This window comes from Dermochelys coriacea, chromosome 7 (genome assembly GCF_009764565.3).
Source record: "Dermochelys coriacea isolate rDerCor1 chromosome 7, rDerCor1.pri.v4, whole genome shotgun sequence".
NCBI classification, from domain to species: Eukaryota; Metazoa; Chordata; order Testudines; family Dermochelyidae; genus Dermochelys; species Dermochelys coriacea.
In genome coordinates, this window is record NC_050074.1 from 127,252,505 (window position 1) to 127,276,193 (window position 23,689).

General features: G+C 48.0%; 1 protein-coding gene across 2 annotated transcripts in view; it reads right to left on the minus strand.

Annotated features, from left to right (window-relative positions):
- Positions 1-328: 328 nt before the first annotated feature.
- Positions 329-23,689, minus strand: part of CPN1 (carboxypeptidase N subunit 1) — a 42,775-nt gene continuing 19,414 nt past the window's right edge. Inside the window, exons 6-10 of one of the 2 annotated variants that reach the window (XR_006282557.1) lie at positions 21,089-21,228; positions 20,605-20,704; positions 5,219-5,337; positions 2,580-2,777; positions 329-343 (exon numbers count right to left, since the gene is read on the minus strand). Coding sequence is in view for 1 of the 2 variants with exons in the window: in XM_038408234.2 (XP_038264162.1) it covers positions 2,646-2,777; positions 5,219-5,337; positions 20,605-20,704; positions 21,089-21,228 (491 nt within the window). In the remaining variant the exon portion in view is untranslated. Of the gene's footprint in view, positions 344-2,512; positions 2,778-5,218; positions 5,338-20,604; positions 20,705-21,088; positions 21,229-23,689 lie in introns of those variants that run through there. The other variant, XM_038408234.2, reaches the window with a different exon arrangement.

Sequence of the window (23,689 nt, forward strand, 5' to 3'; positions counted from 1 at the left end):
GAGCAGTGAACTTAGTATCTTCTGTGAATGCATCATGGTAGGGGCTGTGCATTGCAGGGAAACATCTGAGGAGCTTGAGGGCTGGAGTGCACTGACTGTTACTTGCTAGGTGAGGTCTGGGCCGGGAGAGCCTTGAGGAGTTTGCTGGTGGGGAAGACAGGCTGATGTGACGGGGAGCTGACAGTCTAATCGTCAGCAAAACTCACTGTTGCTGAGGCAGAGAGGTAACACAGTGGCCCACAGCTTTGTGTATCCTCAGCAGCATGCTACAGAAGGCAAGTTCCTAGGGGATACCAGAACTGGATTTAGGTATGATCTCCTGTAGTAGGACCATAAAACTGAGCTACAAAAGGAAGATAAAGTTGTGTATGTGCCTTTTTTCCTAATTTAAAGAATGCCAAAAATGTTTTACCTGTTTGTATTTTACTCTACAAACATCGAGTCTTGTCTTTGCTGCTTTTGCATCCCAACTGAACCCAGCAGTGTCTCAGTGCCCTAGGGTGTAACAACCCTGCCTGCAGTACCAAATAGTACCATGTTTTTGTGACTGGGCCATGATTTATTGGACCCAGTTATGACAAACATTATTTTTCTCACCACAGCTACATGTGTTGAGCACATTGTAAATCCAAGCCTCCCAGGCTGCCTGTCCATAGCGTCTGAGGGTACATCTACACTGCAAAAACCAAAACAACAAACCTGCAACACTGAGTCTCACAGCCTGGGTCAACTGACTCAGGCTCATGCAATAGGGCTAAAAATAGCTGTGTAGACATTCCTGCTTGGGCTGCAACCTGGCCTCTGACACCCACCCCTTTCACCGAGTTCCAGAGCCTGGCTCCAGCCTAAGTCCCATTGTCTATATCGCTATTTTGGGCCCTACAAGCCCAAGTTGAGCCAGGCTCAGACTTGCTGCCATGGGTCTTTTTTTGCAGTTTAGATGTACTCATAGACTCAGAGTTTAATGCCAGAAGGAACCACTAGATCAGCTAGTCTTCCCTTCTGTAGCTCACAGGTCATTAAATTTAACCCCTATATTGATCCCAATAGTTTGTGTTTTCTAACATATATCTTCCAGAAAGGCAGGCAGGCTTGATTTGAAGATACCCCTTCCTTTGGTTTATATCAGTGCACTCTGAGAAAAGCCCACAGTAGTCATACACACAGGGTGGCATCAGCGGCTCATGAAACATCAGACTGGAAGGGGCATCCTGCGGCATTGAGTCCAGGCCCTGCTATCATGGACAACCCCATTATATAATGTTATTCATAGCTAGACCAACCTCTGCTCTAACACTCATTAAGTTGTTTGCCACCACTCCTCCTATTGGAAGGCTGTTCCTTGAACCTCGCTCATCTATTAGTTAATAAACTTCTTTTATATTCCAGAATAAATTTACCCAGGGCCCTTGGTTCTTGTGCCAACATTGTCCTTTAGCTGAAACAGTTCCTCACCCTACCTGGTGTTTGCGCCCCTGCTCTATTTAACAAAAGCTATCCTTTCCCCACTCAGCCTTCATTTTATGTAACTAGACTAAACAGGCCCAGCTCTTTTAATCTCCTCTCACAAGATAGACTCTCTATTCCCTGGGTCATTCTAGTAGCTCTTCTCTGCACCTGTTCCGGTCTGAATTACTCTCTCTTAACAAGAGTGACCAGAATTGCCCAATATTCCAGATGAGATCTCCCCAGTGCTTTGTACAATGACATGAATACTTCCCTATTTCTACTAGAAACACCTCGCCTGATACATCCTAGGATCATACTAGCCTTTTTGACGGCTACATCCCATTGGTGGCTCAGTAATCCTCATGGAGTAGTGCACTCTGGGATATCCTACTATGTAGAGAGCTGGGAAGGAGGGAACCAACCAAGCCAGGTACACAGACACAGAGTGTCCCATCCATACAACAAAAGAACAATGACATGAGATCTGGTACAGGGGCAATGAACTCTTAGCTGCTGGGGTCACTAACCAGTATTAGCCAGACTTTCATGGGCACAAACCATGTACAGAGTTGGCCATATTACTAACTGCTTTCACATGGAGCCACCAGCCTGACCTTCCCTCAGCTTCAGGGTCCACACCTAACACCCGCCTCCTTGGGGCGCAGACTAATAGTCATACCCACAGCATTAGAGCCAGGATTCATTCCCACAGCCTGCAAGTGCAATAGTGTTCATCCACTCGTGTCACAAACCCAGCGCCTGAACCTAAGTGCTCAAACTAGGGGTGCTAGGGGCGCTGCTGCACCTCCTGGCTGGAAGTAGTAATAATAACCCAAATACATGGTTTCAGCACCCCTGCTTCCCAATAGAATCGGATCTAATCATTACTATTTGAACCTCTAGTATGGCCTGTTGAGGCCAGTCCAATGGTAAAGGGCCCAGGTACGTGCCCGGAAACACACAGATCTAGAGATGTAGGAGACAAAGAGACTGACTGGCCCAAGGGCTCTCAGACTCAGACTGCTGCAGTTCTTTCTGAATGAGTTCACTATTTGCTCAGGAGTTAAATATATCTGCATTTAATAAACTAGGCAATTTGGGCTTGTTATGCTGCATGTTAGGACATTCACTTGTTGGAGTTCTCGATCTCAGCTACTTCATAGGACTCCTCCAGTTCTTGGCTGATTGGGCCATCTTCATCTCTGTGTCTTCTTATGGGCTGCTCTCGGCACTACTTTCTTCTGAAGGACTTTGCTGCTCAGGCTGGTGGCTGGGGCCTTTTTCTTTGTGGGCCCTTTTAGTGTGTCTTGTTTGAGCTGGAAATGGACCTGGCATGAAAAGGAAGAAAAGCATGTCTCTTTCTGCTCATCCCTTGCTAGCTCAGGCCTGGAGAGAGGTCAGTCCTGGTTGCCAGGACAGTTCTAGCTTTCAAGGCTGAATCAAGCAAAGCTGATAAGGGGCATGTTGTGACATGACAGGAACAAAGTGCTCAAACCAGCTAGAACCTGATTTTCCATTGACAAACTCATGCTGTCAAACAGCTACATTGCTAATGTAGAATGCTCCCAGAGCACCAAAGGCCCATGCTTCTTTGAAAGGAGACCTGCAAAGGGGAAACGACTCATGTGTGTCTTTTTCTGCCTCTCTGTGATGGACACACAAGGCCAGACAGATATATTTTAAAGGGTCTTCCCCCTCCCACTTGTTTTTCACATTAGAAGTTTAGGTCTCCTCTAGCCTAATAAACTCTATGGCAACAGGTGACCTAGTGAAATAAGGACTCCACTAGAGCTGAGAAAGTAAAATGTGAACAGCTGAAAGAGGACAGGATTTCAACTGAGCTTTTTAAAATTCTGGGGTTGTGTATGTGTGTGTGTGTGTGTGTGCACGTAGAGTTTAAACACACATTTAACTTCCAAGAGTAATGAAGATTTTGGAGCAAGGAAACCTTTGTTAAAGACTCAGTACATCACCTGTTCAGTCCAGGTGAAAGAGATTTTGAAATACACATTGATGAGACCCCAAGAACTCTTCCAGGGAAACCAGATGTGACCAGACCTGCTATTCCTAGCACACAAAATAAGCAGGAGTTTTTAATAACTTCCAGGCTTCTTCATAACAAAGGCACAAGCCCAATTTTTAAAAAAAACAGTATCTATAATTCCTTCCCCCAGGAGGCGGACGAGCTGAGCAGGGTGCTGACCGATTGACAGAGAGATAGGAATATATAATAGTGAACAGTATTAGCGGTGGGGGAAAGGTAGTGATTTCACCGAGTGCTGTGGGGACTAACACTTATAACCTGTGGTGCAGTGGAACAGCCCCATGACAGCTCCTATGACACCAGGAGACAAAACATCTGCTGAGACTGTGGAAATTCCACAAAAATCACCTACCCCCAAAGCCACTGGTGATTTCAAAGCATTTCTGCTTTTATAGTCACAGGTTCCCAGGCCAGAAGGGACCATGGTGATCGTCCAGCCTGACTCCTGTACAGCACAGGCCAGAGAATGGCCCCTGAATAATACCTAGAGCAGAGCTTTGTCAAAAATTCAATCTTGATTTCAAAATTGTCAGTGATGGAGAATCCACCATGACTCTTGGTAAACTGCTCCAATGGCTAATTTATTCTCACAGCTAAAAATGTATGCCTTATTTCCCATCTAACTTTGTCTAGCTTTAACTTCCAGTGATTGTATCATGTTATACCTTTCTCTTGCTCCCCATGTAAATATATATGTTATCATAGAACCATAGAATATTAGGGTTGGAAGGGACCTCAGGAGGTCATCTACTTCAACCCCCTGCTCAAAGCAGGACCAATCCCCAACTAAATCATCCCAGCCAGGGCTTTGTCAAGCCTGACCTTAAAAACTTCTAAGGAAGGAGAGTCCACCATCTCCTTAGGTGTGTGTGTGTGTATATATATATATATATATATATATATTTTAATCAGGTCACCCTTTAGCCTTCTCTTTGTGAAGCTAAACAGAGTGAGCTCTTTGAGTCTATCACTATAAGGCAGGTTATCTATCCTTTAATCATTCTCATGGCTCTTCTCTGAACCCTCTCCAATTTATAAACATCCAGCTTGAATTGTGGGCGCACTATTCCAGCAGCAGATCTCCACACTCCCTGATCATACCACTGCCCAGAGCAGTGTGGCAAGTGGCTGTGAGCACATGTCCCTGCTTCACCCTGACAGAGTTCATCTCAGAGAGGAGTGAGGCCCCTGCTGTGGGGCTGAAAATATGTTTGGTCACAAAGCAGGAAATGAGCTATGCCAGGCTAGTGAAACCATGGGTCTCGCCTGCCCTGTGGGGCAGGATTGCCTTTGTCTGTCCCAAGCTAAGGCTCTGGTCATGCACCAGGGAGCAGACACCCCCCCATCTAAACTTAACTCACCCTGACAAGAAGGGGAAGGCTGTGGGGAAAGGTACCTGGCAGGAGTCTCGCCCAGCCAGTTCTCTCCACTGCCGAGAGCCAGAAAAATACATGTGAGTAGAACAGCTCCACTCAGCACCTTTGGTCAGGTGTGGTTTCTTTGCTCCCTGTTTCCATCTGCTGGCAGCAAGGAACCACAGCCGAGGCCGAATGGCCAGAGACACTATCTGCACTACACATCTCTCTCCTACCTCTGCCCATCACTGCACCACGTGACCCCAGCCAGCAGAGTGTGTCATTCCCCCACTGCCCCATCAGGGACACATCTCTCACTCAGTCTGAGATGTCCTGACACAGCCCTTGCTGATTATTCAACAACACTCACCAGCGAAGGCCCGGCTGGGCCAACTGTTACGGTCACCGTCTGTGGTCGATACCCATCCGCTGAGGCAGTGATGGTGTAAGTGCCAGGCAGCAGCAACCGGAAATAATCCCCCTGATCACCTGGAATGAGAAAGAGCAGCAGCCAGAGTGCTCTGAGTCAGAGACACAGAGGTGCCATTTGGGCCAATCTCACTCACCAGACTTGCTCCCTGTTGTATCTCACCTAGAGCTCTGTCCTGGCCAGTTTAAATGTGTCACATGACAGCACTCCCATCCCTTTCCCGCACTCTGCTCCCGGGCGTCCAGACAGACTTCCCACAGAAAGAATCCCTCAGAACGACCCCACAGTGTGCAGGGACTTACCAGTGAGAGTGGATTTTAAAAAAGCGCTGGGGGTAAATGCACTCACCTAGCCCGAATATAGGGGGCTTTGGTTTACATTTGTAAGAGCTGAACAATATGAGCATGGTTTGAGAAAGACTCACTCCCTTTCTCCTCCACACCCCACACAAACCCCTCTACTGGTGCTGCTCAGTCCTGATTAGGACTGGGTACAATTTTGGATGAACTTTTGTTCGACAAAAATACGAATTCAGGTTCACCAAAACATTTCACAACAAGAAAAGGAGGACTTGTGGCACCTTAGAGACTAACAAATTTATTTGAGCATAAGCTTTCGTGAGCTACAGCTCACTTCATCGGATGCATCGGATGCAAAGCTGTAGCTCACGAAAGCTTATGCTCAAATAAATTTGTTAGTCTCTAAGGTGCCACAAGTACTCCTTTTCTTTTTGCGAATACAGACTAACACGGCTGCTACTCTGAAACAAAACATTTCAGATATTTATGTTGAATTTGCCAAATTGTTCTGGTTAAACAAACCCAGGACCTTCAGCACTGACCTCTTCCACCGGAGCTATCAGAGAATATGGCAGGGAGTAGCTCTAGCTGCTCCATCGCCTGCTTCCCTGATGGCCTGTGGGAACCCCAGGGAGAACAGGATAGGCGCTTTACTGACTCTGCCTGAATCTCAGTGAGCTCCTAGCCCTACACATAGCCACAGGGGAGCCCAGGAGAGGAGGAAAGGGGAGATGCTGAGAAGAGACACCCTGTTATGGCTCTGATTCTCTGCTCCGGACCTGGCACAGACTCGAACAACCTGGGGCTGGGCCTGGCACAGACTTAAACAACTCTAACATGCATCAGCTGGCAATGGTCACAGCACATTCCAGCCATTCCCCTTCTATACTTTCCGCACCAGGGGTTGCAGGGAATTTGATGTAAGGCCAGCTATGCTGATTCTGTGTTCACTGGAGACTCCCCCAATTGGAGGAATCCTCAGCAGGGCACTTGTGGGTGGTTTCTACTCCCTTTGCTGCAGCTGGCCAGCACCAAGGGAGTGGACCAGGCAGAGACTCCATCCCTAAGTATTGACTGTGGCCCCTTGTTCTGTTTGAAATAATACATCTGGCCCCCAAGCTGAAAAATCAAACATGACTGTCCCTAGAGGGGACAGGACACATGCTTTGCCACTGGCTTTATACAGTTATTTCTCAGACACAGGGTATCAGGATGTGTGGGTTGTGTTCTGATTGTGAGAAGAGAGTGGTCTTGTGGTTAAGGCAGGGGATATATGCAGCACAGCACTTGGCACATTGGAAGAGTAATATGGTGCAACACAAAATTTCCAGTAAGTTCTTGGAACATACTGGAGACCACAGGCACCGGTTTCCTCCAAGCCCCGGGGGTGCTCAACCCCCGACTCTGCCCCAAGCCCACCTGTCTCTTCCTGCCTTCGCTCCATCCCACACCCCACTCCCACCCCTGCCTCTTCCCACCAGTTCCACCCTCTCCCCCAAGAGTGCCCTGTTGCCACTCCTCGCCCTCCCCCCAGCACCTCCTGCACGCCACAGAACAACTGATCTGCGGTGGGAGGGAGGGGGAGGAACTGATCGTCATGGTCACCGGCAGATGGGAAGCACTGGGGGGAAGGGGAGAGCTGGCTGCTGGTGGGTGCTGAGCACCCACTAATTTTTTTCCATGGGTGCTTCAGGGCTGAAGCACCCATGAAGTTGGCGCCTATCTGGAACAAAATGTTGTCCCCAGCAAAGTGAAGGACATAACCTGGGGGACACCTATTTTAGACCTGATTCAGGCCAACACAGAGGAATTGGTAGCAAATCTGAAGGTAGAAGACAATTTGGGTGAAAGTGATCATGAAATGACAGATTTTATTATTCTAAAGAAAGGAAGGAATGAGAGCAGCAGAATTAAGACAGTGGACTTCAGAAAAGCAGCCTTTAACAAACTCAGAGAACCGGTAGCTAAGGTCACATGGGAAGAAAATCTAATGGAAAAAAGGAGTTCAGGAGAGCTGGCGGTTTCTCAAGGAGACAATATTACAGGCACATTTGAAAACTATCCTGATGCAAAGGAAAGAGAAGAAGAATAGTAAGAGGCCAATATGGCTCCACCAGGAGCTCTTTAAAGACCTGAAAATTGAAAAGGAATCCTACAAAAAGTGGAAACATAGACAAATTACTAAGGACGAGTAGAAAAGAATTGCACAAGCATGTAGGAACAAAATCAGAAAGGCTAAGGCACACCATGAGATACACCTAAGGGACATAAAAGGCAATATGACGATGTTCCTTAAATACATTAGGAGCAAGAGAAAGACGAAGGAAAGTGTAGGTCCACTGTTTAACGAGGTAGGAGAGCTGATAACTGATGTCATCAAGGAAGCTGAGGTGTTTAATGCTTATTTTGCTTCAGTCTTCACTAAAAAGGTTAATGGTGAGCAGATATTCAACACAATTAATTTTAACAACAAGGGCAAAGGAAAGCAAGCCAAAGTGAGGAACGATCAGGTTAAAGAATATTTAGATAATTAGACATCTTCCAGTCAGCAGATCTTGATGAAATTCATCCTAGGGTACTTAAGGAACTAGCAGATGAAATCTTGGAACCATGAGCAATTATCTTTGGGAATTCCTGGAGGATGGGTTATGTCCCAGAAGACTGGAAAAGGGCAAACATAGTACCTATCTTTAAAAAGGGGTACAAAGAGGATCCAGGATATTATTGACCAGTCAGCCTAACTTCGATGGAAAGATACTGGAACAAATTATTAAATAATCAATATGTAAGCACCTAGAGGATATGAGAGTTGTAAGGAATAATCAGCATGGCTTTGTCAAGAACAAATCATGCCACACCAATCTAATATCCTTCTTTGGCAGGGTTACTGGGCTAGTGGATAGGGGAGAAGCAGTAGATGTAATAAATCTGATTTTAGTCCGGCTCTTGACCCAGTCCCACATGACATTCTGACAAGAAAACTAAGGAAATGTGATCTAGATTAAATTACTGTAAAGTGGGTGTACAACTGATTTAAAGACCATACTCAAGGAGTAGTTATCAATCGCTCACAGTCATGCTGGGAGGATGTATCTAGTGGGGACCTGCAGGGTTCAGTCCTGGATCTGGTGCTATTCAATATTTTAATTAATGACTTGGAGAATATACTTTAAAAATTTTCAGATGACATCAAGCTGGGAGGGGTTGCAAGCATTTTGGAGGACAGGATTAAAATTCAAAATGATCTTGACAAGTTGAAGAATTGGTCTGAATTCAGCAGGCTGAAATTCAATAAAGACAAGTGCAAAGTACTTCACCTAGGAAGCAAACATCAAATGTACAACCACAGAAAATGGGGAATAACTGGCTAGGTGACAATACTGTTGACAAGGATCTGGGAGTTATAATGGATCACAGATTGAATATGAGTCAACAATGTAATGCAGCTGAAAAAAAAAGGCTAATACCATTCTGGGGTGTATTAATAGGAGTGTCATGGGAGGTAACTGTCCCACTCTAATTGGCACTGGTGAGACCTCAGTTGGAGTACTGTGTCCAATTCTGGGCACCACGCTTGAGGAAAGTTTTGGTCAAATTGAAGAGAGTCCAGAGGAGAGTGACAAAAATGATAAAAAGTTTAGAAAACCTCATTGTGACAGGGCTCACTCACCACTGTAGCACCTCCTGCTGGCTGTCTTGGGCATTAGCTCTCTTCGCCATTGCACCCTTCTCTGGTGGTGCCTCAGCGCCATCACTTTCATTCCAAGACTTGCACCACTCCCAGGACTGCGGGGTCCTCTTCAGTGACACTGCCCTCCAGCTCTGCCACACTCTGTGTTCCCCCCTTCTGGGGGACCTGCAATCTCTGTCCAGTCACTTTCCTCAGTGGCAACTGCAGTCTACTGTCCCAGGGCTGCTTCCCATGTGTGACATTATGGGTGTAATATAATATCTCATTGAAAGGTGACAGGGCCAGAGTTAATTAACTCACAGACTGACCTGACCCATGGCAGAAATTTAAAGACTAGTTAGGAAGATATAACAAATTTATTAGAGCATAAGCTTTTGTGAGCTACAGCTCACTTCATCGGATTCATTTGGTGGAAAAAACAGAGGAGAGATTTATATACACACACACAGAGAACATGAAACAATGGGTTTATCATACACACTGTAAGGAGACTTATATATAAGAGGGGCATTGCTGGCGCATTCCTACAACTACAATACCCACCTGCTGAAGTGAAGAAACAGATTGACAGAGCCAGAAGAGTACCCAGAAGTCACCTACTACAGGACAGGCCCAACAAAGAAAACAACAGAACGCCACTAGCCATCACCTTCAGCCCCCAACTAAAACCTCTCCAACGCATCATCAAGGATCTACAACCTATCCTGAAGGACGACCCATCGCTCTCTCAGATCTTGGGAGACAGACCAGTCCTTGCTTACAGACAGCCCCCCAATCTGAAGCAAATACTCACCAGCAACCACACACCACACAACAGAACCACTAACCCAGGAACCTATCCTTGCAACAAAGCCCGTTGCCAACTCTGTCCACATATCTATTCAGGGGATACCATCATAGGGCCTAATCACATCAGCCACACTATCAGAGGCTCGTTCACCTGCGCATCTACCAATGTGATATATGCCATCATGTGCCAGCAATGCCCCTCTGCCATGTACATTGGCCAAACTGGACAGTCTCTACGTAAAAGAATGAATGGACACAAATCAGACGTCAAGAATTATAACATTCAAAAACCAGTTGGAGAACACTTCAATCTCTCTGGTCACTCGATCACAGACCTAAGAGTGGCTATACTTCAACAAAAAAGCTTCAAAAACAGACTCCAATGAGAGACTGCTGAATTGGAATTAATTTGCAAACTGGATACAATTAACTTAGGCTTGAATAGAGACTGGGAATGGATGAGTCATTACACAAAGTAAAACTATTTCCCCATGGTATTTCTCCCTCCCACCCCACCCCCCACTGTTCCTCTGATATTCTTGTTAACTGCTGGAATTAGCCTACCTGCTTGTCACCATGAAAGGTTTTCCTCCTTCCCCCCCCTGCTGTTGGTGATGGCTTATCTTAAGTGATCACTCTCCTTACAGTGTGTATGATAAACCCATTGTTTCATGTTCTCTGTGTGTGTGTATATAAATCTCTCCTCTGTTTTTTCCACCAAATGCATCCGATGAAGTGAGCTGTAGCTCACGAAAGCTTATGCTCTAATAAATTTGTTAGTCTCTAAGGTGCCACAAGTACTCCTTTTCTTTTTGCGAATACAGACTAACACGGCTGCTACTCTGAAACTTAGGAAGATATGTAAATGAATAGAGCTTTGAAATGCAGCCTGCATTGTTAGAGATAGAAAGGCAGATGTTTGTTCAGGTCTTGTGACGTAAGCAAACAAGTCTTGTCTATTGCTATAGCTTTGATTCAAAGATCAAAAGAGGAATATTAACATTTAGGAAGACACTTGAGTGAAATAGTATTATTGTCTATGTCTCTTCGAAGGTTGTGATAACCTGTATCTGAACTGTTTAATGGATAAATTATCCTGTGCTAATTGCCATGGTGTTTGGGAGAAGGAAAGTTAAGCCTATTGTTTTCTCAGGCCAAAAGGCCAAAAGGAAATATATAAAAACCCTGGGGCACGATCCTTCCTCATCTCAGATCTGCTTTGGGTTTCGAGAGGGGGAAACCTTAAGCCATAAGGATTGAGATCCCCAGTCACTGACTGGAGTCACCCTGAATATGGACATTGGACTATAACCTATGGACTATTTCTAAAAGGATTTTTGTCCACTACAAACTCATCTTTGCTATGTATCTGAACCTCAAGAATTGAACTCAAGTCTGTCTGTATATTGATCTTTTAACCAGCATGCTCTCTCTTTTCTTTTTTTAATAAATTTTAGTTTAGTTAACAAGAACTGACTATAGCGTGTATTTTGACCAAGATCTAAATTATAATTGGACCTGGGTGTGTGGCTGATCCTTTGGGGTTGGAAGAACCTTTCTGTTATATGATGAGATAAGATTTTCAGTAACCATCATCATATCTGGCATGTGTGTCTGGACAGAAGCCTGGCACTTTAAGGGAACTGCATTATTTGGACGTCTAAGTACCCAGGGAGGGACTAGAGAAGCTGTTTTGGGCTGGCTGGGTAAATCTAAGTATTGGAATATCCACCAGCATGTGGGGTTTGTCTGTCCCGTTTGTTTGCAGTTCACCCTGATTGCGTGACCTCAGCTGGCTCCCACGGGCAGCATTGTTACACCATGCAGCTCCAGCACCCTCTTCTGCCCTTACCTCAGGGCCTCAGCCTGCAGGCCCTAGCAGCCAGCCAGAAGCTCTTTCTAGCTCCCCCTGTCCCTGCTTGCAGCTCTGCTTTGTCCCAGGAGCTGGCGTGCCTTCCTTCTGCTAGAAGCCTGGTTTTCTCCCCTCAAGCTCCAGTCAGCTACTGAACTCTGCTCTTCCCTGAAGCCCTTCTTACATGAGCCTGCCACCATGATTGGCTGTTCCTCTCAGCCCCTTTCTAATTGGCTGCCTCCAGTGCAACCTCCCCTGGGCAGCTTTTAACCCCCTATGGGCCAGTGTGGGGCAGATGCCCCATCACACACCCTCCCCCATAAGACTGACTGCCCCCGGGGGTGTATAACCGTCCCTGCTTCCCACGCAGCTGTGCCCACAGGACATCCCTCTTCTGCCTCAGGTTCTCTACCAGGAGGAGTAATCTGCCTCCTTCCTCCAGGGTCTGGGTCCCTACCATAGCCTGTCCTGCTACAGTGCGGGTTCCCTTGTCCGTCTGGATCCTCTCTATCCCAGCCATCTTATCCATCACCTCCTTACCTCCCCCTGCTGGATGTGGGAGATGGCTCTCTGCCAGGTCCTCAGTCATCACTGCCACATCCCTCTTGACAGTCTCTGACCTAGCCTTGTTCCCGGGCACCCCTTTGCTACCCTGCCTTCTCCCAGGGGGGTAGTACCTTTTTATATGGCCCTACTTATGGCACTGACAGCCAACTCTTTGCCTCCCTTTGGTTAAGGGCCTTCCATGGTCCTTCCCTTGCTTAGCCCCTTCCCCGGGGCCAGTCTCAACCCCACCACTCAGGTCCAGGCACTCCTTCTGCAGGTGCCCCTGTTGCCCACAGGCCCAGTACACCCATCTTCTCCCTGTTCTCCTCACAGGTGGGCTCTCTTATCTCCCCCTTCTCTGGGTGAGGTTTCTGTCACCCATCCTGGCAGGGACACTGCCTTCCAGTGTCCTTGTCGCCCACAGGTGTAACATCCTCCTGGTCCTGATGCCTTGCTTCCCCTCTTGCTCTCTGTGGTTTCTGTGGACTCCCCCCTGCAGCAACTTGAACAGGTACAATGTCCGCTCTGCTAGCCGGGTCATACAGTCCCTCAGGTACTCTTGTGCTTCCCACTGTCTCCCTGGGGTTTCAAGTACCTTTAAGAGCAGGGCCTGAAGCCACCCATGCTGCTGGTCAGCCCCTTTCTGCAGGGGCACTGACTCTGGAGTCCAGTCCTGGAAGGCACAAGAATCCTCTGCAAACAAGGCCTCTGCATACCCTGGTTTCATTTTCTCCACCTTCTGTGTTCCTCAGTCTCTCAAATCTCTGAGACAGGCAATCGTCCTCACAGTCCTCTATCCTTCCCTTATATCAGGGTGACCTTGTGCCCACACTCTCCACCATGTGTGATGGGGTGCGACTCACCACTATGGTGCCTCTGCCGGAAGGGACTGCTGTGGCCATGTAGTCTGACCTCCTGTACAACACAGGACATGGGATGTCCCTGAATTAATTCCTGTTTCAAGTCTATGAGCCTGGATGAACCAGAACAGATAGTTTAGAAGAACATCTCCATTTAAAAAAGTTTCTGGTGATGGAGAATCCACCCCAGCCCTAAGTCAGTTTTTCCAATGGTTAATAACCCTCATGTTAAAAAATTGTGCCTTATTTCAAGGCTGAATTTATCTAGCTTCAGCTTCCCACTACTGGATCTTGTCATGCCTTTGCCTGCTAGATCGCAGAGCCTCTATTAACAACTTTCTGTTCCCAATGTAGGTAACTATAGCCTGGGATCCAATCTTCCCTTAGCCTTTTTCCTTATCCGAGCGTGTGTTTGCTGGGAGGGCAGGGAGAGAGCCTGAGTGAGTGTCTGATTGGCTGCTAGCCTGCAGGGGGCGGGCATTAGGGTGTCTGTGTGTTTGCGTCAGGGAAGCCTGGCTGTTTGAAAATAGCCAGAGCCTCGCGAACCAGCTGAGCGGCAGGGGACAGCAGAGCAGCTCACAGCAGGAGTTTGCCTGGGAGTTCGCCTGGAGTGAGCCCAGTGAGGCTTACATCTTGCCAACGTCTCTGAGGAAGCTCATAGTAGGTAGGTGATATGGAAGGGGGGGGTTCAGCTGTTGTGACCTGCACTGGATGTGCCATGTTTGTCTTTCTTCCACAGGACAGAAGCGACTTTGTCTGTACAAAGTGCAAGCTGGTCTCCATATTGGAAGAGAAGATTGAAGGTCTGGAGCAACAGGTAACGACCCTGCGTTGTATACGAGAGACTGAGGATTTTCTGGACCAAACTCAGGATAGCCTTCTAGGGGCACAAAGCTCTAAAGATATAGAGCAGGTTGCACAGAGGAGCCAAGAGGCCAGTGAAGAAGCTTGGCAACATGTGACCTCCAGAAGAGGTAAGCGGAATGTCCGGGTTCCAGTAACACAGACACAGGTAACTAACCGCTTTCATGTTCTCTCCACAGGTACCAATGCGGAGAGTGGACCAGATGATACGTCTGGGGGGAGAAAGCGGAAGGAGACTCCGCTGGTTGGGAGGCATGAGATGCGATGTCCTGAGGTTGGGGGTTCCACGACCACCACTCCCAAGAGGAGAAGGCGGGTGGTGGTGGTCGGGGACTCTCTCCTCCGGGGGACTGAGTCATCTATCTGCCGCCCTGACCGGGAAAACCGAGAAGTCTGCTGCTTGCCAGGGGCTAAGATTCGTGATGTGACGGAGAGACTGCCGAGACTCATCAAGCCCTCGGATCGCTACCCCTTCCTGCTTCTCCACGTGGGCACCAATGATACTGCCAAGAATGACCTTGAGCGGATCACTGCGGACTACGTGGCTCTGGGAAGAAGGATAAAGGAGTTGGAGGCGCAAGTGGTGTTCTCGTCCATCCTCCCCGTGGAAGGAAAAGGCCTAGGTAGGGACCGTCGAATCGTGGAGGTCAACGAATGGCTACGCAGGTGGTGTCGGAGAGAAGGCTTTGGATTCTTTGACCATGGGATGGTGTTCCATGAAGGAGGAGTGCTGGGCAGAGACGGGCTCCATCTTACGAAGAGAGGGAAGAACATCTTTGCCAGCAGGCTGGCTAACCTAGTGAGGAGGGCTTTAAACTAGGTTCACCGGGGGAAGGAGACCAAAGCCCTGAGGTAAGTGGGAAAGCGGGATACCGGGAGGAAGCACAGGCAGGAATGTCTGTGAGGGGAGGGCTCCTGCCTCATACTGGGAATGAGGGGCGATCAACAGGTTATCTCAAGTGCTTATATACAAATGCACAAAGCCTTGGAAACAAGCAGGGAGAACTGGAGGTCCTGGTGATGTCAAGGAATTATGACGTGATTGGAATAACAGAGACTTGGTGGGATAACTCACATGACTGGAGTACAGTCATGGATGGTTATAAACTGTTCAGGAAGGACAGGCAGGGCAGAAAAGGTGGGGGAGTAGCACTGTATGTAAGGGAGCAGTATGACTGCTCAGAGCTCCGGTACGAAACTGTGGAAAAACCTGAGTGTCTCTGGATTAAGTTTAGAAGTGTGTGCAACAAGAGTGATGTCATGGTGGGAGTCTGCTATAGACCACCGGACCAGGGGGATGAGGTGGATGAGGCTTTCTTCCGGCAACTCACGGACGCTACTAGATCGCATGCCCTGATTCTCATGGGTGACTTTAATTTTCCTGATATCTGCTGGGAGAGCAATACAGCGGTGCATAGACAATCCAGGAAGTTTTTGGAAAGCGTAGGGGACAATTTCCTGGTGCAAGTGCTAGGGGAGCCAACTAGGGGGAGCGCTTTTCTTGACCTGCTGCTCACAAACCGGGTAGAATTAGTGGGGGAAGCAAAAGTGGATGGGAATCTGGGAGGCAGTGACCATGAGTTGGTTGAGTTCAGGATCCTGACGCAGGGAAGAAAGGTAAGCAGCAGGATACGGACCCTGGACTTCAGGAAAGCAGACTTTGACTCCCTCAGGGAACAGATGGCCAGGATCCCCTGGGGGACTAACATGAAAGGGAAGGGAGTCCAGGAGAGCTGGCTGTATTTCAAGGAATCCCTGTTGAGGTTACAGGGACAAACCATCCCGATGAGTCGAAAGAATAGTAAATATGGCAGGCGACCAGCTTGGCTTAATGGTGAAATCCTAGCGGATCTTAAACATAAAAAAGAAGCTTACAAGAAGTGGAAGGTTGGACATATGACCAGGGAAGAGTATAAAAATATTGCTCGGGCATGTAGGAAAGATATCAGGAGGGCCAAATCGCACCTGGAGCTGCAGCTAGCAAGAGATGTCAAGAGTAACAAGAAGGGTTTCTTCAGGTATGTTGGCAACAAGAAGAAAGCCAAGGAAAGTGTGGGCCCCTTACTGAATGAGGGAGGCAAGCTAGTGACAGAGGATGTGGAAAAAGCTAATGTACTCAATGCTTTTTTTGCCTCTGTTTTCACTAACAAGGTCAGCTCCCAGACTGCTGTGCTGGGCATCACAAAATGGGGAAGAGATGGCCAGCCCTCTGTAGAGATAGAGGTGGTTAGGGACTATTTAGAAAAGCTGGACGTGCACAAGTCCATGGGGCCGGACGAATTGCATCCGAGAGTGCTGAAGGAATTGGCGGCTGTGATTGCAGAGCCCTTGGCCATTATCTTTGAAAACTCGTGGCGAACGGGGGAAGTCCCGGATGACTGGAAAAAGGCTAATGTAGTGCCCATCTTTAAAAAAGGGAAGAAGGAGGATCCTGGGAACTACAGGCCAGTCAGCCTCACCTCAGTCCCTGGAAAAATCATGGAGCAGGTCCTCAAAGAATCAATCCTGAAGCACTTAGAGGAGAGGAAAGTGATCAGGAACAGTCAGCATGGATTCACCAAGGGAAGGTCATGCCTGACTAATCTAATCGCCTTTTATGATGAGATTACTGGTTCTGTGGATGAAGGGAAAGCAGTGGATGTATTGTTTCTTGACTTTAGCAAAGCTTTTGACACGGTCTCCCACAGCATTCTTGTCAGCAAGTTAAGGAAGTATGGGCCGGATGAATGCACTATAAGGTGGGTAGAAAGCTGGCTAGATTGTCGGGCTCAACGGGTAGTGATCAATGGCTCCATGTCTAGTTGGCAGCCGGTGTCAAGTGGAGTGCCCCAGGGGTCGGTCCTGGGGCCCGTTTTGTTCAATATCTTCATAAATGATCTGGAGGATGGTGTGGATTGCACTCTCAGCAAATTTGCGGATGATACTAAACTGGGAGGAGTGGTAGATACGCTGGAGGGGAGGGATAGGATACAGAAGGACCTAGACAAATTGGAGGATTGGGCCAAAAGAAATCTAATGAGGTTCAATAAGGATAAGTGCAGGGTCCTGCACTTAGGATGGAAGAATCCAATGCACCGCTACAGACTAGGGACCGAATGGCTCGGCAGCAGTTCTGCGGAAAAGGACCTAGGGGTGACAGTGGACGAGAAGCTGGATATGAGTCAGCAGTGTGCCCTTGTTGCCAAGAAGGCCAATGGCATTTTGGGATGTATAAGTAGGGGCATAGCGAGCAGATCGAGGGACGTGATCGTTCCCCTCTATTCGACACTGGTGAGGCCTCATCTGGAGTACTGTGTCCAGTTTTGGGCCCCACACTACAAGAAGGATGTGGATAAATTGGAAAGAGTACAGCGAAGGGCAACAAAAATGATTAGGGGTCTAGAGCACATGACTTATGAGGAGAGGCTGAGGGAGCTGGGATTGTTTAGTCTGCAGAAGAGAAGAATGAGGGGGGATTTGATAGCTGCTTTCAACTACCTGAAAGGGGGTTTCAAAGAGGATGGCTCTAGACTGTTCTCAATGGTAGCAGATGACAGAACGAGGAGTAATGGTCTCAAGTTGCAATGGGGGAGGTTTAGATTGGATATTAGGAAAAACTTTTTCACTAAGAGGGTGGTGAAACACTGGAATGCGTTACCTAGGGAGGTGGTAGAATCTCCTTCCTTAGAGGTTTTTAAGGTCAGGCTTGACAAAGCCCTGGCTAGGATGATTTAACTGGGACTTGGTCCTGCTTTGAGCAGGGGGTTGGACTAGATGACCTTCTGGGGTCCCTTCCAACCCTGATATTCTATGATTCTATGATTCTATGATTTTCTTTGATAAGGTAAATAGACTGAGCTCCTTGTGCCTCACTGTTAGCAGGTTTTCCAACCCTTTAGTCATCTTGTGGCTCTTTTCTGAACCCTCACCAGTTTCTCACCATCTGTCTTTAAGTGTGGAGACCAGAGCTGGACACAACATTACAATGGCAGTCACACCAGCTGCAAATAGAGGGGTAATAGAACCTCCCTACACCTATATCTGCTGGCTATTCCTCTGTTTATAGAGCCACAAATTGCATTAGGCCAGGGGTTCTCAACCTTTTTCTTTCTGAGGCCCCCCAACAACATGTTATAAAAACTCCAAAGCCCCCCTGTGCCACAACAACTGGGTTTCTGCATATAAAAGCCAGAGCTGGCGTTAGGGGGTAGCAAATAGGGCAATTGCTTGGGGCCCCATGCCACAGGTGCCCCCACAAATTACATTGCTCAGGCTTCAGCTTCAGTCCCAGGTTGCAGGGCACAAGGACCTGGGCTTCAGCCCCATGTGGTGGGGCTTCGGCTTTCAGCCTTGGGCCCCAGCAAGTCTAAGGTTGGCCCTGCTTGAAGGCCCCCTTGAAACCTGCTCAAGGTCCCCTAGGGAGCCCCAGACCCCTGGTTGAGAACTACTGCATTAGCCCTGGTGAGACAGCATCGCAGCTAATAATATCCATCATGACCCCCAAGTCTTTGTCAAAGTCACTGCTTCCCAGGAAAGAGCCCCCCAGCCTGTAAGTATGGCTGGCAGCCTTTGTTCTTCAGGGTACGACATTACATTTAGCTGTATTGAAACAGACATTGTTTGCTTGTGCCCAGCTTACCAAGCGATCCAGATCTCTGTGTATTAGTGACCTATCCTCTGCATTATTTATCACTCCCCCACTCTCTGTGTCATCTGCAAATTTTAGCAGCGATGATTTTATGGTTTCTTCCACGTTACTGATAAAAATATGAAACAACATATAAATCTGTTCCCCATGTAGGTGCTTGTAGACCAGAGTCAAGAAACCTCTTAACCTTCTCTTGCGTAAACTAAATAGACTGATCTTCGTCTTTTCCTATATGGCCTGTTTCCATCCCTCAGATCATATTTTGGATACCAGAACAGGACAAGGGATCCAGCAATCGTCTCACAAATGCTATATACAGAGGGAATGCCACCTACCTACTCCTACTTGATACTCTTGTGCTTATACGTCCAAGGACTGTGTTCATCCTCTTAGCTACAGTATCCCACTGGGAGCTCACGATTAGCTGATTATCCACTGTGACCCTAAGTCATGCAACACATGACGTTTGGAAGGTCTGTTTGTGATTTGAACAGAAATTCTCCAGAGAAGAATCAGAACCAACAAATCCATTTCACTTTTTGATCCATCCCAAATGTGAAGCTGCATCCACAGAGCCCACATGCCATTTCACTCATTACACAAGTTAACCTGTGTCCCCCCCGTTCAATCCAACACACATACACACAAGGAGCATTTTAATAATCTGCAGCACTCAAGGTTGCTGTGTGCCAGACTGGGGGGAGTGGCTGGAGGGCTTTGCTCATTTTGCCCTTCCTGCCAAAGGGTTCTCACCTTCCACCACTGTGAGGGTCACTAATTTCCCAAAGTGGGCAGTGCTTGCAGGAGACAGGCGACATACTTCGTTGCCTGGCTCACCATGTGTGACACTCTGCACCCCGTATTTACCATGGTGACAGGATTATGATGTGTTTTTCACAAAGTATGCCTTGTGAGGTATCAGTTTAAAAGTCTTAATCTGCTGAATATTACTATCCTGTTAAATTGTATGTGCTATCTTTGTATCTAGAGTTATGAAGTTTTGCCATGTGTCTGTTATTGAAGTATGTGTGAAGTTAAAAACACCCCTAACCAGCTGTTCAGGTACAACAATGCAAAGGCCAAACAGCGTTAATGGCCCATTGAGGCAAATACATGTACTCACAAGGATTACCCCAGGAACTGGTACAATAGAAATCTCTCAGAGATAACACTACACAATAGGGACTGTTTAACTCAGGTCACAGCGAAATATCTTTCCAGCAAGATGGAAGAAGCTATAAAAAGAGGAAGTGGCATCACCAAGCGGCCTTACTCCCCCTACAACACAGCACCTGAAAACATCTAAGGAACAAAGACTGAACTGGAGAAGGAGGTCCTAAGTGGGGAAAGAAGGAAGCCTGCCTGTGAATGGAAGCTTGGTGGACTGTTTGTACTATCTACAGAATCTGCTTGGAAACAGAAGCTGGCACATGTCCTCTCTACATTGAGGGAGGTACAGGCTGGGTAATAAATTTATACTGGGCAGGCTTTTGACCAGGACAAGACGGTACAGCTCTGAGATCCTAGGCTGTCGTGCTAGAGAGAAGCCTTCATGTAACTATAGCTGGGTGTGTCCCTGCCTGTGTAAAGGTTTGTGCGAGTGCAGGACTGAGAGCAGTCTGCAACTTGTCACCGCATCACAGTGTGAGAGGGAGCCCACGCTGGTGAGACAGAGGGCTCAATGGTACCCCAGTTCCAGGTTGCACCCTGGTGGAGCCTGTCACACCGTGTTCCTCCCAAATCAGGCTAAACGGGCTGTTACCAAAAGGGTCAGCAAGTTGAGAGATGGGCAACCCACCGGAAGTGACATAGTGGCCGATCCCATGGACAGAAATCACAGCACCTGCAATCCCATTGTTGTTCTCATCGGACACCAGTCCTTTGATACCCTGATGAACCTGCAGATAGACAGACAGAGTCACTCACTCCTGAGGGCTGGAGTCTCTCTCCCTGTCAAGATCCTGCCAGAGCCTACTGGAGCTGGAGAACTGAGCCCTGTTGATATTCCATTCTCTCCCCCTGCCAAAGACCCAAAGCTGGGCTGGCCTTTCTCTGGCTGAGCCAGGGCGGGAGGCATCATCATTGCTGGAGCTTCTCAGTGCTGCCTCCAAAGCACCAAGCGTGGGAGCCCCAGGGCCTCCCTCCATGTTCCCAGCCTCTGCTGGTGCCCCCCACCATTGCACCTCTTCCCCCTGCAACGCAAAGCAGGGGGCAGGGGGGAGGGGCCAGGGATCTCAGCCCTACGTGAGGTTGGTATCAGGGTCTACGTGTGGCCCCTTTACCTCCTCTAAGTAGGTGATGAGCGCCTCACGATTGGCCAGCCATTCCTTCTCCAGGTCCTTTTGAGGTGGAAATTTATCGCAGCTCAGCTCCAGAGTGATCTCAAAGCAGTTGGTGTAAAGATAATTAAAGTCCTGCATGCCTGAGAGGTGACAAGGAGAGGTTGTGGCCAGGCCCAGAGACATGCCATGCCCCCTCCTCCAGTACGGCCCTCCCCTCTGCCTCCTTCCCAAAGACACTCCCTGTCTTCCCTCCAAATGTACGGCCCACCTCTCTGGCCCCCCCCCCAGCAGCCCTTCCCATATCCGGTCCCCCAAACACCCCCTCATATCTCCAGCATTTGCCCCAAATCTTTCTCACAGCCCCTCTCAGTGCTGCTTCTCTCTATCCTCTTTGCAACCCAATTGTCCCTCCTCTGCCATGACATCTGCCAGGTGCGGCTCTCTAGAGCTCTGTGCTTAGGAGCTGCATGTGCCTCTCCAAGTGCACAGTCACAGACCAGACGGAGACGTTATGATCGTCTCATCTGACCTCCTGCAGGGCACAGGCCAGAGAATTACACCAAATGGTTCCTGCCTCAAGCCCATAACTGCTGGCTGAGCTAGAGCATGTCTTTTAGCAAAACATTCAGCCCGGATTTAAAGTCTTCAGGAGATGGAGAAGCCACTGCATCCCTCAGTAAGTTGTTCCAATGGATAATTACTCTCACTGTACAGCATTGGCACCTTATGTCTAGCCTGAATTTGTCTAGCTTCAGCGTCCAACCAGTGGACCTTGTTCAGCGTTTTTCTGCTAGATTAAAGAGCTGTCTACTGTTAGAAATCTCTTTCCCATGGAGAGACTTGTAGACCATGATCAAATAACCTCTGAACCTTCTCTTTAATAAACTGAATATAGTGAGAGATTAGATACACTCCACGTAAGGCAGGTTTGCCAAACCGCAGAGCATCAGTGGAGCCCTTTACTGAACCCTTTCCAATTTTCCACATACCTTTTGAAGTGCGGACATTAGACTTGGATATAGGACCCTGCCATGGTCTCACTAATGCCATATACTGTGGTAATACCACCTGAGCTTCTGCTCAGTATTGTACTGCCTATTTCAGGTGTGGGCAAACTTTTTGGCCTGAGGGCCAGATCGGGGTGCAAAACTGTATGGAGGGGCGGGAAGGCTGTGCCTCCCAAAACAGCCTGCCCCCCCACAACTGCCCCCCCAGAACCCCCCACCCATCAACCCCCCCTGCTCCTTGTCCCCTGATCATCCCCTCCCGGGAACCCCACCCCTAACCACCCCCCAGCACTCCTCCCCCATCTAACCCCCGCCGCTCCCCATCCCCTGACTGCAATCCCCACAGAACCTCTGCCCCATCCAACCGCCCCCTGCTCCCTGTTACCTGACTGCCCCCCAGGATTCCCTGCCCCTTATCCAACCCCCCACCCTCAGCCCTCTTATCATGCCGCTCAGAGCAGCATGTCTGGCCACAGTGCTGCCAGGCTGGAGCCAGACACACTGCCACGCTGCCCTGCATGAGCAGGCAGCCCTGCCGCCCAGAGCGCTGCCCACGCAGCGGCGTGGCTGTGGGGGAGAGGGGACAACGGGGGAGGGGCCGGGGGCTAGCCTCCCGGGCTAGGAGCTCAGGGACCAGGCAGGATGGTCCCACGGGTCGGATGTGGCCTATAGGCCTATATAGACATTCAAAAATTGCATTTGCTCTCTTAGTCACCACATTGCACTGGGAGTTCAGTTTGTGTCTACCATGACCCCAAAGTTCTTTTATGATTTACCGCTTTCTAAAACACAGTCCCTATCCTGTGAGTGTGACCTGTAGTCTCAGTTAATATATGTATGACCTTGCATTTAGTTGTATTAAAACATGTGATTCAAGTTAGCCCAGACTGCCAAGTGACCTAGCTCACACTGTATCAGTAGCCTTTCCTTATCGTTATTTAACACTGCACTAATTTTGGTGTCATCTGCAAACTTTACCAGCCATGATTTTATATTTTCTACCAAATTGTTGGTAAAGATATTAAATGGCATTGAGTCAAGAAAAGATCCCTGAAAGATCTGCTGAAATAAACACTGCATAGCATGACGACTTACCATTTACAATTAATTTTTGAGATTAATCATTTAGTCAGTTTTAACCCATTTAATATAAACTGGATTGATTTTTGTGTAGTGCTATTTTTTATCAGCATGTCAGGCAGTACTAAGTCAAATGCCTTACAAATATATATTGTATCAGCACAGTTAGCTTTGCCAACTCAATTTGTAATCTCATCAAATAGTGATATCAGATTTGTCTGACAATATCTATTTTCCATAAAACCACACAAATTAGCTTTAATTATGCTGCCATCCTTAATTCGTCACTGACTGCACCCTGTATCAGCCTTTCCAGAATTCTGCCTGGGATCAATGTCAAGCAAACTGGCTTATAGTAGTTACCCAGGTTGTCCTGTTCACCCTTTTTAAATACTGGCACATTAGCTTTTTTCTAGTTCTCTGGATCTTTCCCAGTGTTCCCAGATTGTTAAATATCAACATCACTGGCTTAGAGAGCTTCTCGGACAATTCTTTTGCGCAAGTTTTTGTATTC